The sequence below is a fragment of the Pan troglodytes genome, chromosome 20 (genome assembly GCF_028858775.2).
Source record: "Pan troglodytes isolate AG18354 chromosome 20, NHGRI_mPanTro3-v2.0_pri, whole genome shotgun sequence".
NCBI lineage: Eukaryota > Metazoa > Chordata > Mammalia > Primates > Hominidae > Pan > Pan troglodytes.
The window spans coordinates 37627368-37641108 of record NC_072418.2 but is presented as its reverse complement, the minus strand read 5'-3'; the positions used below and the strand labels follow the sequence as shown (position 1 = coordinate 37641108).

Here is a 13741-nt window from a genome sequence, read left to right as displayed (position 1 = left end):
GGGTTTAAAAACATTCCATTTTAAAAGGGAAACAGAGCATAAAAAATTGGAAAATTTGCAGCCTGACGATGCAGTAAAGAAACACCCATTTTTTGAGAAGAAATTCAGGCTGGCTGCAGAAATTTGCATAAGTAACAAGGAGGGGAATGTTTAACCCCAAGACAATGGGGAAAATGTCTCCAGGGCATGTCATTGGTCTTCCCATCACAGACCCAGAAGCCTAGGAGGAAAAAATGGTTTTGTGGGCAGGACCCAAAGTCCCCATGCTGTGTGCAGCCTAGGACTTGCTGCCTTGTGTCCCAGCCACTCCAGCCATTGCTAAAAGGGGCCAAGGTACAGCTCAGCCCATGGTTTCAGAGAGTGCAAACCCCAAACCTTGGCAGCTACCATGTGGTGTTGAGCCTGCGGGTGTACAGAAGTCAAGAATTGAGGTTTGGGAACCTCCATCTAGATTTCAGAAGATGTATGAAAATGCCTGGATGCCCAGGCAAAAGTTTGCTGCAGGGGAGGGGCCCTCTTGGAGAACCTCTGCTAGGGCAGTGCAGAAGGGAAATGTGGGGTCGGAGCCCAAACACAGTATCCCTACTGGGGTACTGCCTAGTAGAGCTGTAAGAAGAAGGCCACCACCCTCCAAACACCAGAATGGTAGATACACTGACAGCTTGCACAAGGTGCCTGGAAAAGCCGCAGACACTCAATGCCAGCCCATGAAAGAAGCCAGCAGGGGAGCTATACCCTGCAAAGCCACAGGGGTGGAGCTGCCTAAGACTATGGGAACACACCTCTTGCATCACTGTGACTTGGACATGAGACATGGAGTCAAAGGAAATCACTTTGGAGCTTCAAAATTTGACTGCCCCGCTGGATTTTGGACTTGCATGGGTCCTGTAACCCCTTTGTTTTGGCCAATTTCTCCCATTTGGAATGGCCGTATTCACCCAATACCTGTACCCCCATTGTATCTAGGAAGTAACTAACTTGCTTTTGATTTTACAGGCTCATAGGTGGAAGGGCCTTGCCTTGTCTCAGATTAGACTTTGGATTGTGAACTTTTGGGTTAATGCTGAAATGAGTTAAGAATTTGGGGGACTGTTGGGAAGTCATGATTGGTTTTGAAACGTGAGGACATGAGATTTGAAGGGGCCAGGCGCAGAATGATATCGTTTGGCTCTGTGTCTCCACCCAAATCTCATCTTGAACTGTACTCCCTTAATTCCCACATTTTGTGGGAGGGACCCAGTGGGAGAGAATCTGAATCATGGGGGCAGTTTCCCCCACACTGTTCTCATGGTAGTGAATAAGTCTCAAAAGATCTGATGGTTTTATCGGGGGGTTCTGCTTTTGCATCTCTGTCATTTTTCTCTTGCCGCCACCATGAAAGTGCCTTTTGGTGGGAGGCCTCCCCAGCCATGTGGAACTGTAAATCCAATTAAACCTCTTTTTCTTCCCAGTCTTGGGGATGTCTTTATCAGCAGCGTGAAAACAGGCTAACACAGGGTCTCGCTGTGTTACCCTGGCTGGAGTGCACTGGCAGTCATAGCTCCTTGCAGCCTGGAATCCTGGCCTCAAGCGATCCTCCTGCCTCTGCCTCCCAGGCAGCTGGGACCACAGGCAGGAGCCAAGCGCACCCAGCTCTAACTGCCATATTATTTATCACCACATGATTTATAAAAGCCAGGTCCAGTAGAAAAACAGATGATGTTTTATAACAAATAAATCACTTAAATTTCCTAAATGTACCACAATGAACGTATGTCGTGTTGTAGAAGAAAATTTTCATGTGGGAGTCATACTTACTTTTTTGAAAAGGAGGGCAAGGTCCTTGCACAGAAAATGTTTATACACCACCGTCACAGAGCGGATTTTACTAGAGGCGTCTCTCTAGAAAACATCTCAATACAGATGGGGTGATGGGTGTGTCCTGGGGCCATGAGAAGCCTCCTGCAGCTCAGCGCTTCAGGACTCCTAGGAACTTCCAGTCCCAGAAGGCAGGGGGAGAGGCCTGGCGGGAGCGGAGGGACACAGCTGCTCCTGCATCCCAGGCTGAGCTGCTCCATACAGGGCAAGGAAGCAGCTAAGGGGTTGGAGTCGGCCATCCTGGCCTCATCTCCAGGGTCCTGGCCACACAAAGTCAACACAAAGGTAACCCCAAATAAGAACATGTCCATGCAAAGGTACACGGGTCAACGCACCTTTAAAAATAAAACCAAAGAGGCTTCTGCTTGCATAGGGTGGACTGGGACCTTCACTCATGTCCCCTCCTTCTGGTGACCAAACCAAGGCTAAGGGAGTATTGAAACTTCCCACCTCACAGGCCAGGTGCAGTGGCTCACACCTATAATCCTAGCACTTTAGGAGGCTGAGGCGGGCAGATCACTTAAGGTCAGGAGTTAGAGACCAGCCTGGCCAACATAATGAAACCCTGTATTCACTAAAAAATATAAAAAATTAGCTGGGAGTGATGGCAGGTGCCTGTGATCCCAGCTACTTGGGAGGCTGAGGCCGGAGAGTCACTTGAACCCGGGAGGCCGAGGCTGTACTGAGCTGAAATCCTGCCACTGAACTCCAGCCTGGGCGACAGAGCAAGACTCCATCTCAAAAAAAAAAAAAAAAAAAAAAAAAAAAGTCCCACCTCACACTAACAAAGAGAATGAGGAGGGATCCTTAGAGGACCTGAGATTTCAACCACATGGAGCAGGAGGAAGATGCTGTGACTGAAAGAGAGCTTGGTGGGTCTCAAGGGAAGGTGCTCCAAGGTGGAGTCAGGACAGGGAAACCTATTTGCTCCTCAACCAGCTACAGAGGCTGGGAATCAGGCTCTGCTCCAGGAGATGTGTGGGACCAGGACTGGAGGCTGAAGCCGTAGGATGGATTGAAATCTGTGCATCATTTATCATCTTCAGCAGGGAGCTCGGGCTTCCTCTGTGAAATAACCCAACAGCTTCTCCCATCACCACCACCATGAAAAATAGCATCCACCTAGTCCAAGTCTATAATGCAATGACTCACTCCCTACCCCATCCCCCTACGCAAAAGCCCATCCACTGACAAGCACTGTCCCAGACATCAGGGCTCCCCTCCAGGTCTCCAGCTCCCTGGTGACAAGACTGACAGACAAAACTAATGGAACCTGGTACCTAGAAGAGGATGAGAAGGATCCCCGTGAACCCTAGAGAAGACAAGGGGATGTGACCGGGCAGACCCTCGGGGGCACAAGACACAGATTCAACTGGCATCCAAAGGGGACAGTCAGGAATTTTTTTTTTTTTTTTTTTTTTGGTTTATGTTTGTTCTTTTGGACATCAAATACTGCACCCAAATATGAACCATTCATCTTAAGACAACTGCTTTTGTCATAAGAATCCTGTTCTGATGTTCACAATTAACTCTGGACAACTTAAAACTCATTAGTGACACTGCTATCTAATAATCAAATATTTCATCATAGGCTGAACACAATTTTTTTTTTTTTTTTTTTGAGACAGAGTTCACTCTTGTTGCTCAGGCTGGAGTGCAATGGCACGATCTCGGCTGACTGCAACCTCCGCCTCCCAGGTTCAAGCGCTTCTTCTGCCTCAGCCTCCCGAGTAGCTGGGATTACAGGCATGCGCCACCATGCCTGGCTAAAAATTTTGTATTTTTAGTACAGACAGGGTTTCTCCATATTGGTCAGGTTGGTCTCAAACTCCCGACCTCAGGTGATCTGCCCACCTCGGCCTCCCAAAGTGCTGGGATTACAGGCGTGAGCCACCGCGCCCGGCTAGGCTGAACACAATTATTAAATGAAAAGAGCAAAGTTTCTCCCGCTCTTTCTTACCTTCAAACCAAACCAAAAAAGTAGTTTTCACGTGGAAAGAGCACCTACTTCAGGGAGACTCAATTTTTAACCAGTTTTATTTATATTTATTTATTTATTTATTTATTTATTTATTTATTTATTTTTGAGATAGCGTCTAGCTCTGTCACCCAGGCTGGAGTGCAGTGGCGTGATCTCGGCTCACTGCAACCTCAGTCTCCCCAGTTCAAGCGATTCTCGTGCCTCAGCCTCCTCCCCAGTAGCTGGGACTACAGGTGCCCACCACCACACCTGGCTAGTTTTTGTAATTTTAGTAGAGACGGGGTTTCGCCATGTTGGCCAGGATTGTCTCGAACTGCTGACCTCAAGTGACCTATCCGCCACGGCCTCCCAAAGTGCTGGGATTATAGGCGTGAACCACCGTGCCTGGCTGTTAACTAGTTTTATTAAACCCTACAAGCTCTAAAACACGAGACAAGGCTTTCCAGAGTAAATAGGATGATAAAAAGTTAAAATTCCCTGGAAGAGTCTGTTTTCACCAACTTGCAAGAAGTGAAAGAGCCGATTTCTTTCTGTTTATTCTTTAAAAGGTTTGGCCTGCACCCTCAGTGCACACTGTGGAAGGACAGCCCGATAGTCACAAGGGCCGTTCAGGGACAGAGCTTCCCATCCATCCAATCCACAGCCAGGAATCTTGACGGCAGCAAGAGAAAAGTCACTCATCGCCTCTGAGAGAGGCTCCGTGAGAGACACAGCCAACTTCTCATCAGAAACCACGAGCGTCTGAACACGCGGAGTGCACATTCAGAGTGCAGAAGAGAAAGGGAACTAGGCTGGGCAAGCTGATGGCAGGGCTGGTCCAGGGACGGGCTGGGACTCCCAGACCCAATCTATTCTCAGGGACAAGAAGTCCTGGCTGAGATCCACGCAGCTCAGGAAGGTGGTGACCCCAGGCCATGGGTCCCGCTGAGGATGCCTGGAAATCCGCATCAGCCCAGCTGGCTCAGGTGGAGATGGAGGCTCCGGGACAGTGTGGGATGGGAGGAGGGTGAGTAAATGCCAGGCCCGGTCCAGCGCCTCTCCCTGGCCTCCGGCCTGCAGCCCACCCTAACCCTTCCTCAGCAGGGCTGATCACTATCAGGGATGGCCCAGGTGCTGTCAGAGAAGAGGGTGAGCCAGCTGTGTCCTGTGTGCCTGTGACAGGTCCCAATGGCAGGAACTTCAGGCAGGGAGGCAGAGATCCCACACAGTCCTGTCACCATGGCAGGGCAGGTGTGTGACCCGGGCAGGTTCACGTGCGCAGCGTGGAGAGGAGTGTGCGCTGGGTGTAGGACAATGGGCGTGGCAGGTGGGGGGAGGCACAGGTGGGTGGGTGTGACAGGCACACAACCATCACTGCTGAGCACCACCCTACAAAGCGCCAGGGGGCCCAGGGCTACCAGTCCTGAGGGCCCACAGGGGGGCTAGCATCCCTGGGGAATCCTTGGGCCCTGTGCCCTCCTGGCAGCCCTGTGACACACGCCCCAGGTCTGGGATGGTGGCCCAGCAATGCCCTCAGGGCCAGGGAAGTGGGTGGAAGGAGAGGAGCCGCATCCACACTCCTCCTGAGTTTCCTGAGCACTCTCCAGGATCCCAGGCCACCCTGGGGTATCCGGCCAGGGACTAGGAACCTGGCAAGGGCCTGGGCCTGAGATAGGTGAGCTCCTTCCACCACCTCAGGCCTCAGGGCCCCTCCCACCTCTGAGCCCCCACCCAGGCTGGCTCCCAGAATCCCCCATCATCCCCATGAAATGTGTGCACATGCCCCTCTCCCAGGTCCCCACCAGCCTCTAGGGAACACGCCTACCATGGGGGCGGGGTGGGGGCAAAGCCTCCAGAGCTGGGCGGGGTGGAGGCTGCAGGTGGCCCTGGTGCTCCCCCCTCTCCCAGACCTGTTCTTGATCCCCACCCCAAGGCTCTCCTGGGCCCCACAGGCTGCGCCTACTCCTAACCCTGCAGCCAGCAAAGCCCTCACCCCTCCCGAGTGTGGCACCGGAAGTCCTTGCTGGCCTCCTGGCCAGATGAGGGCTGCCAGACACGGAGGAGACAGGACCCCGTGATGGGGAAGGGCCTTCTCTCGGCCTCTGCTCACGAGCTGGAGACCAGCCTCAGGGTGGGGCTGGGTGGGAGGGATGAGCACAGCCGCACCCTACCCGACTCACCCCAACCCCCAGTCACCCTCTGGCCCACACTGCTCCCCACACCTCTGCCCAGGTCTCATAAATCCTGCCCAGTGGCCCCTCCCCACACAGCCCCCCAAGAGCAGTTCCACTTGGGATTGTCATGGTACCTGCAGCTCAGCAAGCTGACATCTGTGCTTCCCACCCCAACAGGGGCAGGGAGCCCGGATGAAGAAAGAATGAGGGCAGAGGGCACCCCATGCCCAAGACCCACCCGCCCCAGGACCCTCCAAGAGGCCATCAGGGCGACGCCAACACACACACACACACACACACACACACACACACACACACACACACACAATTACACCCCACAGTGTGGTCACTTACAGGAGGTGAGCCTTTTCCACTGGTGGGTCAGGCCTCAGTGGGGTCACTGAGAACCCACCAAATCCTCCCAAATCCCAGCATCAGGGCTCTGTTGGTCTCGCTCCAGTTCAATCCCTCTCTCTCTCTGCAGCTTATCCTGTCTCCGTATCTTTCCCCCTCATTCTCGGAGTCACTCAGTCTCCCTCTTAAACAACAGGTCTCTCTCCCACTCCACCTCCCACCATCTCTCCCAATCTCTCTCATTCATTTTCTGAAATATTCAATCCCTTTCACACACGACTTTCTCCATCTCTCTCATTGATACACACACTCTCCCCCCATCCCTGTCTCTCTCTCTCACACACACACACACACACACACACACACACACACGCACACAGGCAGACTCAGCCCTCCAGGGTCTATGCCTCTGAGCTGAGCCCCGCTGAGAGGCAGGCTTGTCTGGGGATTGTAGGGAGCACTCACGCCCACATAGGATGTGTCCATGTGGACAGCGCTTGGCCCTTTATGTACCCACTGTGGATCCTTCACTAGGCAACCAGGCTGGACTTGGACCAGTGCAGGTGGAACTAAGCCAAGACCCTGAAGCCCAGGGCAGGGTCAACTCCAGCCTCAGCACTCGCCCTAAACCAGGCACGGTGGAGAGGAGCGTGAGCCACCAGGCAGGCCCAAGCTGGAGAGCTCACCGCATAGCGGGGACAGGGATGGCAGGAGACTTGCCACTCAGACCAGGGAAGGATGACAGGGACCCCAGGCACAGGCGCAGGTGTCAGCAGAGACCATATCAGTGGGGGTCCCCTTGGGCAGGTGGGGGGTGGCACCCAGGGCTGGAGGGTCACAGGCCACTGGCATGGCTCAGCCCAGTTCTCACACAGCATCCTCCATCTCTATAATCATGGGGTGTCACCCCTGGGCATGAAATGGAGATACTGCTGTTGGCAAATGAGCTTGGAGAGCACGGGCCAAGACTTGTGGGTGTCAAGTGAGGTGTCACAACTGGGGCCTGACTTCATAGAGGCCGAGATGAGAAGGTTCTGAGGAGGAAGAAACCCCAGGAGAGTGGCTCCCACGGAGGGAACTGCCATGCACAGCTCCACGGGAGGAGGTGGAGCAGTGGCCACCAGCCCTGACAGAAGGCAATGCGGGGCCCAGGGGCCCAGAAAGAAAGGGCAGAGTGTGGCCTGGTGAGGCCACTGCCCCAAGGGCCATGCAGTCCCTTGACTGTGACCTTTGACAAAGTGTGTTCCTTGGGTGGGGTTGGGGGGACTCCAAGCTGTGATGACTCAGGCCAGCTGGCAGGAGCGTGCATGGTGACCGGGACGGAGCAGGGTTCAGTGAAGCAACCCCATGGATGTAAGCACAGGGCCCACCATGGCACACGCAAAGGAAGGGGAGGAGAAGGGCTGGGTTGGCAACAAGGAGAAACCCAGCTCAAAGCAGGTTTGAGGGAGGAAGCAGAGAGGACAGTTCAGAGGACAGCTTTGCAACTGACCAGTTAGAAGGCAAAGCAGCCCAGGCCAGGCGCGGTGGCTCAAGCCTGTAATCCCAACACTCTGGGAGGCCAAGGTGGGCTCGCTTGAGGTCAGGAGTTTGACACCAACCTGGCCAACATGCTGAAACCCCGTCTCAACTAAACATACAAAAAGTAAGGCCAGGTACAGTGGCTCACGCCTGTAATCCCAGAACTTTGGAAGGTCGAGGCGGATGGATCGCTTGAGGCCAGGAGTTCCAGACCAGTCTGGCCAACATGGTGAAATCCCGACTCTACTAAAAATACAAAAATTAGCCAGGCCTGGTGGCGCACACTTGTAACCCCAGCACTTGGGAGGCTGAGGCAGGAGAACACTTGAACGTGGGAGGCAGAGGTTGCAGTCAGCCCAGATCACGCCACTGCAGTCCAGCCTGGGCGACAGAGCTAGACTCTGTCTTTAAAAAAAAAAAAAAAAAAAATAGCTGGGCGTCATGGGGCACACTTGTAATCCCAGCACTTGGGAGGCTGAGGCAGGAGAACGCTTGAACGTGGGAGGCAGAGGTTGCAGTCAGCGCAGATCACGCCACTGCAGTCCAGCCTGAGCGACAGAGCTAGACTCTGTCTTTAAAAAAAAAAAAAAAAAAAATAGGTGGGCATCATGGGGCACACCTGTAGTCTCAGCTACTGGGGAGGCTGAGGCATGAGAATTACTTGAACCCTGGAGGCAGAGGTTGCAGTAGGCCCAGATTGTGCCAATGCACTCCAGCCTGGGCGACAGAACGAGACCCTGTCTCAAAAAAAAAAAAAAAAAAAAAGCCGGGCGCAGTGGTACACACCTGTAATCCCAGCACTTTGGGAGGCTGAGGTGGGTGGATCGCCTGAGGTCAGCAGTTAGAGACCAGCCTGACCAACATGGTGAAACCCCGTCTCTACTAAAAATACAAAATTAGCCGGGCGTGGTGGCGTGCACCTGTAGTCCCAGCTACTCGGAAGACTGAGGCAGGAGAATTGCTTGAACCCGGGAGACGGAGGCTGCAGTGAGCCAAGATTGCGCCACTGCACTCCAGCCTGGGTGACAGGATGACACTCCGTCTCAAAAAAAAAAAAAAGAAAAAGCAGCTCAGCTAGCAGGAGAGAGCCAGCACCGCAGCCTCCACGCCTGGACTTTACTCTCTGGCCCCAGTGGGATCACCTCCTCCAAGAAGTGGCCCCTGGTCCTGCTGAAGGCCCCACTCTAAGATGCAGCGCTCTCCACGCTGTGGAAGTCCCTGGTTAAGGCTCCCTGACCATCCCTATACTTGCCGGCTCAGCCCACCAGGTGGCGCCCGCGCCATGCCTCGGCCCTGCTGGACTCCGAAGCCGCCACTTCCCTGCGGGCGCCTCCTGGTGTTCCCTTGGGCTTGGCCTGGACAGCCCTGCTGGTTCCCGGAGCCTAGCCCAGCCCCGCGAGTGATTCACAGAACTCACACCTGACCGTGGGGGAGGAAGGGGAGAGCAGCAGCCAAGAGGCGGGTCCAGGCTCTCCCAGGGGCGAGTGACTTCAGTCCAGATGTCCCCTGAACCCGTGGGGATTCCGCATCAGGACCAGGGCCTCCCACGTCCAGACCCCACATTCCCGTCAGTGTGTCCCGGGGAGCATGGAGGGACCGCCACACTGCATTTCATGGGGCGACCGCCCTTAACACCCGGACACACACGGAACCCCACACTACCCTAAAGTCTGAAAGGTGGACACGCGTGGCGAAGTTTTAGAGGAATTTATACAAAAGTCCTGAAACCACAAGGTTCTTACCACCTGAAAACCAGCTCCGTAACAGACAAACTAGACACTTGTGAGTTTGCCGGAATTTGCTTTAAAAATAACAAGGCTGGTCCAAGATCTTAGAAGAAAATTATATTCTTTTAAAGAAAATGAAAATATCCTCAAGGGAAAAACTTAATTTAAGTCAAATCTTGTCCTTTTGTCGTGGAGCCCCTTGCCCCGCGCGCAGACACAGGCTTTCCTGAAGCGTGGCCAGGGCGCCCCTCTCATCGCTCCTGAGCGAGACCCGGGACTGGAGCCGCACGGGGATTTTCCCGAGCTGAGCAGGGGGGTGGGGGGGGGGCCCAAGCCAGGAGCCCTGGAAGAGGGAGCAGGGCGGCAACTGGGGCCGCAAACACCCATCAAAGTCCCCAGGACCAATTCCCACAGACACCACGTGGCCACAGGCAGTGCCCTTTGCAGGCCCCCTCCCCAAGGGTGTCATTCCTCACCCCCTCCTGGGACCCCGTCTAAGCCAGGCACCCTTCCACCCACCAGCAGGAACAGCGCTAGGAGATGCAGGAACACCCATGTCCCCGCCAGCCCCGCCTTCCAGACCACACCCTGCCTGGGAGTGCGCTTTGCGAGGTCGGGGTCGGGGGGAGGGCGGGGGCCAGGCCCCTGAACAACAGACAGCAGCTCCCACCCAGGAATGCAGCCGGGTCACCTCGCACCCCTGGCCAAGGCAGGGGCCCTCTCCAGCCTGGTGACCCACGGCCTACCCTGAGGCTGCAGGGCACAGGGGGCCTCCCAAGTGGAAAGCTGGTGATGGGGTGGGTGGGAGGCAGGGCCCGCAGGGAAGTGACTTGAGCAGGCACAGACGGTGAATAAATAGAAGCTTCCACGCGGGGGTCCGGCCCCTGCAGACAGCAGCTCGGTGGGAAACTGTGATTGGAGGGAGCTCCCCTGACGCTGACCAGGGCCACCCATGCGGGCCCTCCCTCCACACCCACACCCACCCCGGCCCAGGGACGGGTTTTCCCCTGCTCAGAGCTCAGTGACGTGCACAGTGGGTGAGGGAAGAGGCCCGGGTTGGAGGCGCCGCAGGTGGCAACGACGACACAGCAGGTGGCCCGCCAGGGGATAGCAACGGCGTCCCTCCTCCCCGCTCAGCTGCAGCCCGCAGTCCTAGGGAAGAACACAGCCCCCAGCCCCAGAGTCAGCAGACAAGCGCACATCAGAGGTCACGGGACGGGGGAGGGACGGAGGGGAGGGGCAGATCTGCAGGGTGCCGCAAAACAACATAAAGACTCTTCCGCCGGGCGCAGGGGCTCACACCTGTAATCCCAGCACTTTGGGAGGCTGAGGCGGCTGGATCATCGCTTCGGTCAGGAGTTCGAGACCAGCCCAGCCAATATGGTGAAACCCTGTCTCTACTAAAAATACAAAATTAGCCGGGCATAGTGGCACATGCCTGTAATCCCAGCTCCTTGGGAGGCTGAGGCTGGAGAATCACTTAAACCCGGGAGGCAGAGGTTGCAGAGAGCAGAGAGCCTGCCATTGCATTCCAGCCTGGGTGACAACAGCGAAACTCCATCTCAAAAAAAAAAAAAAAAAGACTCTTCCTCTGCCAGAGGGGGTATGGGAAGCCCGGCGTGGAGCACTGGAGACTGGAGCTGCCTCTCAGGTATCCAAGAGGAAGTCACTGGATATAAGTCAGACTGCGGGGAGAGGGCTGGGCAGTCAACATGGGTGTCAGCATAAAAACCTGATGGTTTGGGTGTTTTTTGTTTATTCGTTTGTTGTTGTTTGTTTGAGACAGGGTCTCTCACTGTCACCCAGGCTGGAATGCAGTGTCTGGATCCCAGTTCACTGCAGCCTCGACCTCCAGGGCTCAAGTGATCCTCCCACCTCAGCCTCCTGAGTAGCTGGGACCACTGGCGCACCCTGCCACGCCCTGTGAATTTTGTTTATTTTTTGTAGTGATGGGGTTTCATGTTGCTCAGGCTGGTCTAGAACTCCTGACCTCAAGTGATCCTTCACCTCGGCCTCCCAAAATGCTGGGATTACAGGCATGAGCCACCGTGCCTGGCCTGTTTTTTGTTTATCAGACAGGGTCTCACTCTGTCGCCCAGGCTGGAATGCAGTGGTGCGATCTCAGCTCACTGCAGCCTCAAACTCCTGGGCTCAAGCAGTCCTCCCACCTCAGCCTCCCAAGCAGCTGGGACTACAGACATGTGCCACCATGCCCGGCTAATTTTTTTTCCCTTGTATTTTGTAGACATGGCGTCTTGCTATGCTGATCAGGCTGATCTTGAACCCCTGGCTTCATAACCATCCTCCCACCTCGGCCTCCCAAAGTGCTGGGATTACAGGCGTGAGCCACCGCACCCAGCCAAATGTGATGGGGTTTTTTGTTTTTGTTTTTTTTGAGACAGTCTCGCCCAGACTGGAGTGCAGTGGCATGATCTCAGCTCACTGCAAGCTCCGCCTCCCAGGTTCACGCCATTCTCCTGCCTCAGCCTCCCGAGTAGCTGGGACTACAGGCACCCGCTACCACGCCCAGCTAATTTTTTGTATCTTTAGCAGAGACGGGGTTTCACCGTGTTAGCCAGGATAGTCTCGATCTCCTGACCTCGTGATCCACCCGCCTTGGCCTCCCAAAGTGCTGGGATTACAGGCGTGAGCCACCGCGCCCGGTCACGTGATGGTTTTTAAAGACAAAACAGGAGACTACCTCTTCCAGGGGGTGCAGATCACTAGAAAAGAGAAGAGGGCAAACAGCAGAACCTTCCATGAGGAGGTGGGAAGAGAACAGGCCTGGGCAGAAGAGATTCAAGGAGAAACGAAAGTGAAGACAACCACAACCTGGCAGCCCCGAGGGCAAAGTGAAGCAAGTGGGTGGAGGAGGGAGCAGCCCTGTGCTCCAAGCTGCTGGGGGGCCCGGAAGGAAGTGTCCACCAGTTCCCACCACACAGGGGTCCCTGCAGCAGGGTGAAGGGATGAATGCCACCCCCGGGTGGTCTGAAGAGGCAATGGTGAGAGGACCTGGGAAGCAGGGGGCTGGCTTCAAGTACCTTATGTCGCAGTTTTTACCTTTGCGGGCTCGGGGCTGGAATGCTGGCGGCTTTGACCCGTTACCCAGAGCCCCTGACACCAACACCTGGCCCGCCCTGCGCAGGGAAGGGAGCTGGGCTGCTGCAGTGACACCACATCACTCCTTTCCCTGGTCTCCTGTCTGTCCCACCACAGGCCACTGGCTGGGCCCTGCTACCGACCGCTGCACACCAGGCCAGGGAGGAGTGCGGGGTCCCGGAGGTATCAGTCCCCATCCAACAGCCTCGCGGCAGCACAGCACCACCACCAGCCGCCTGCCCCGCTCTCACTCTCAGCGTCAACCTTTTGCTGCCCTCGGTACTGGACAATCTGCAGGGGACCGCACAGTCCACAGGACGGCCCAGCAAGTGGAGGGACGCGGAGGTCCTGTTAGGGCTGGAGGGGAGCCCTGGCCCCTCTGCAGACCATCCCTGCTCCTTGTCCTCCCTCCTGGGTACCCTGACACAATCGGTGCTCCCATGGGGCCACTCGCCTGCACCCAGGAGACCTTGTCACCCAAGGGATCCCTGATTGCTACTGCAGATTCCCCACCGCCACTTGCTCTGCTCTTGCTGGGGTGCGGTCGCCGGCAGCCTCCTGGTTCTCCTGCCCAGGCCTCCTCAGTCTCCCTTTGTGGCCACTTCGCCTGTGTGTGTCCTTAAATGAGAGTGCTCCCTGAGCTATCCTGACCCCCACTCCTTCTTTTCCAACTCATCCTGGAAGACCTCACTTGCTCCCTGGCTTCAGCTGCCATCCCTGTGTCCATCATGGGACCCTTGCTTCCCGCCAGAACGGAGGAACAGAAATTGGATTTCCCCTCCCACCTTCAACAACAAGAGCAACAGGCTAAACAGATGACAGTGACTCTCAGACCCCGGACAACAGACCAGGGAGGCCCATCATCTCTCGGAGAGGGGAAATCTGACAAGTGTACCCCACAACACCCGACTGACTGCCTGGAGACTGCTCCAGCTGCCCAGGGGAGCCCCGTGGTCTCCTTGAGTTGAGAATCTGGGGAGGCCAAGGCAACTGGAATTCCCAGGGCCAAGATTCAGAGAAGAAGGCCTGGTGTGGTGGCTCAAGCCTGT

The 13741-nt window shown here is 55.6% G+C and overlaps 1 protein-coding gene across 5 annotated transcripts in view; it reads right to left on the bottom strand.

Moving 5' to 3' along the window:
- Positions 1-1737: 1737 nt before the first annotated feature.
- The window catches only part of WTIP (WT1 interacting protein), a 28310-nt gene continuing 16306 nt past the window's right edge, over positions 1738-13741 (bottom strand). Inside the window, exons 8-9 of one of the 5 annotated variants that reach the window (XR_008540982.2) lie at positions 10896-10990; positions 10661-10745 (exon numbers count right to left, since the gene is read on the bottom strand). Coding sequence is in view for 3 of the 5 variants with exons in the window: in XM_016935640.4 (XP_016791129.2) it covers positions 10605-10745 (141 nt within the window). In the remaining 2 variants the exon portion in view is untranslated. The other 4 variants (XR_010153812.1, XM_016935640.4, XM_054673281.2 and 1 more) reach the window with 4 other exon arrangements.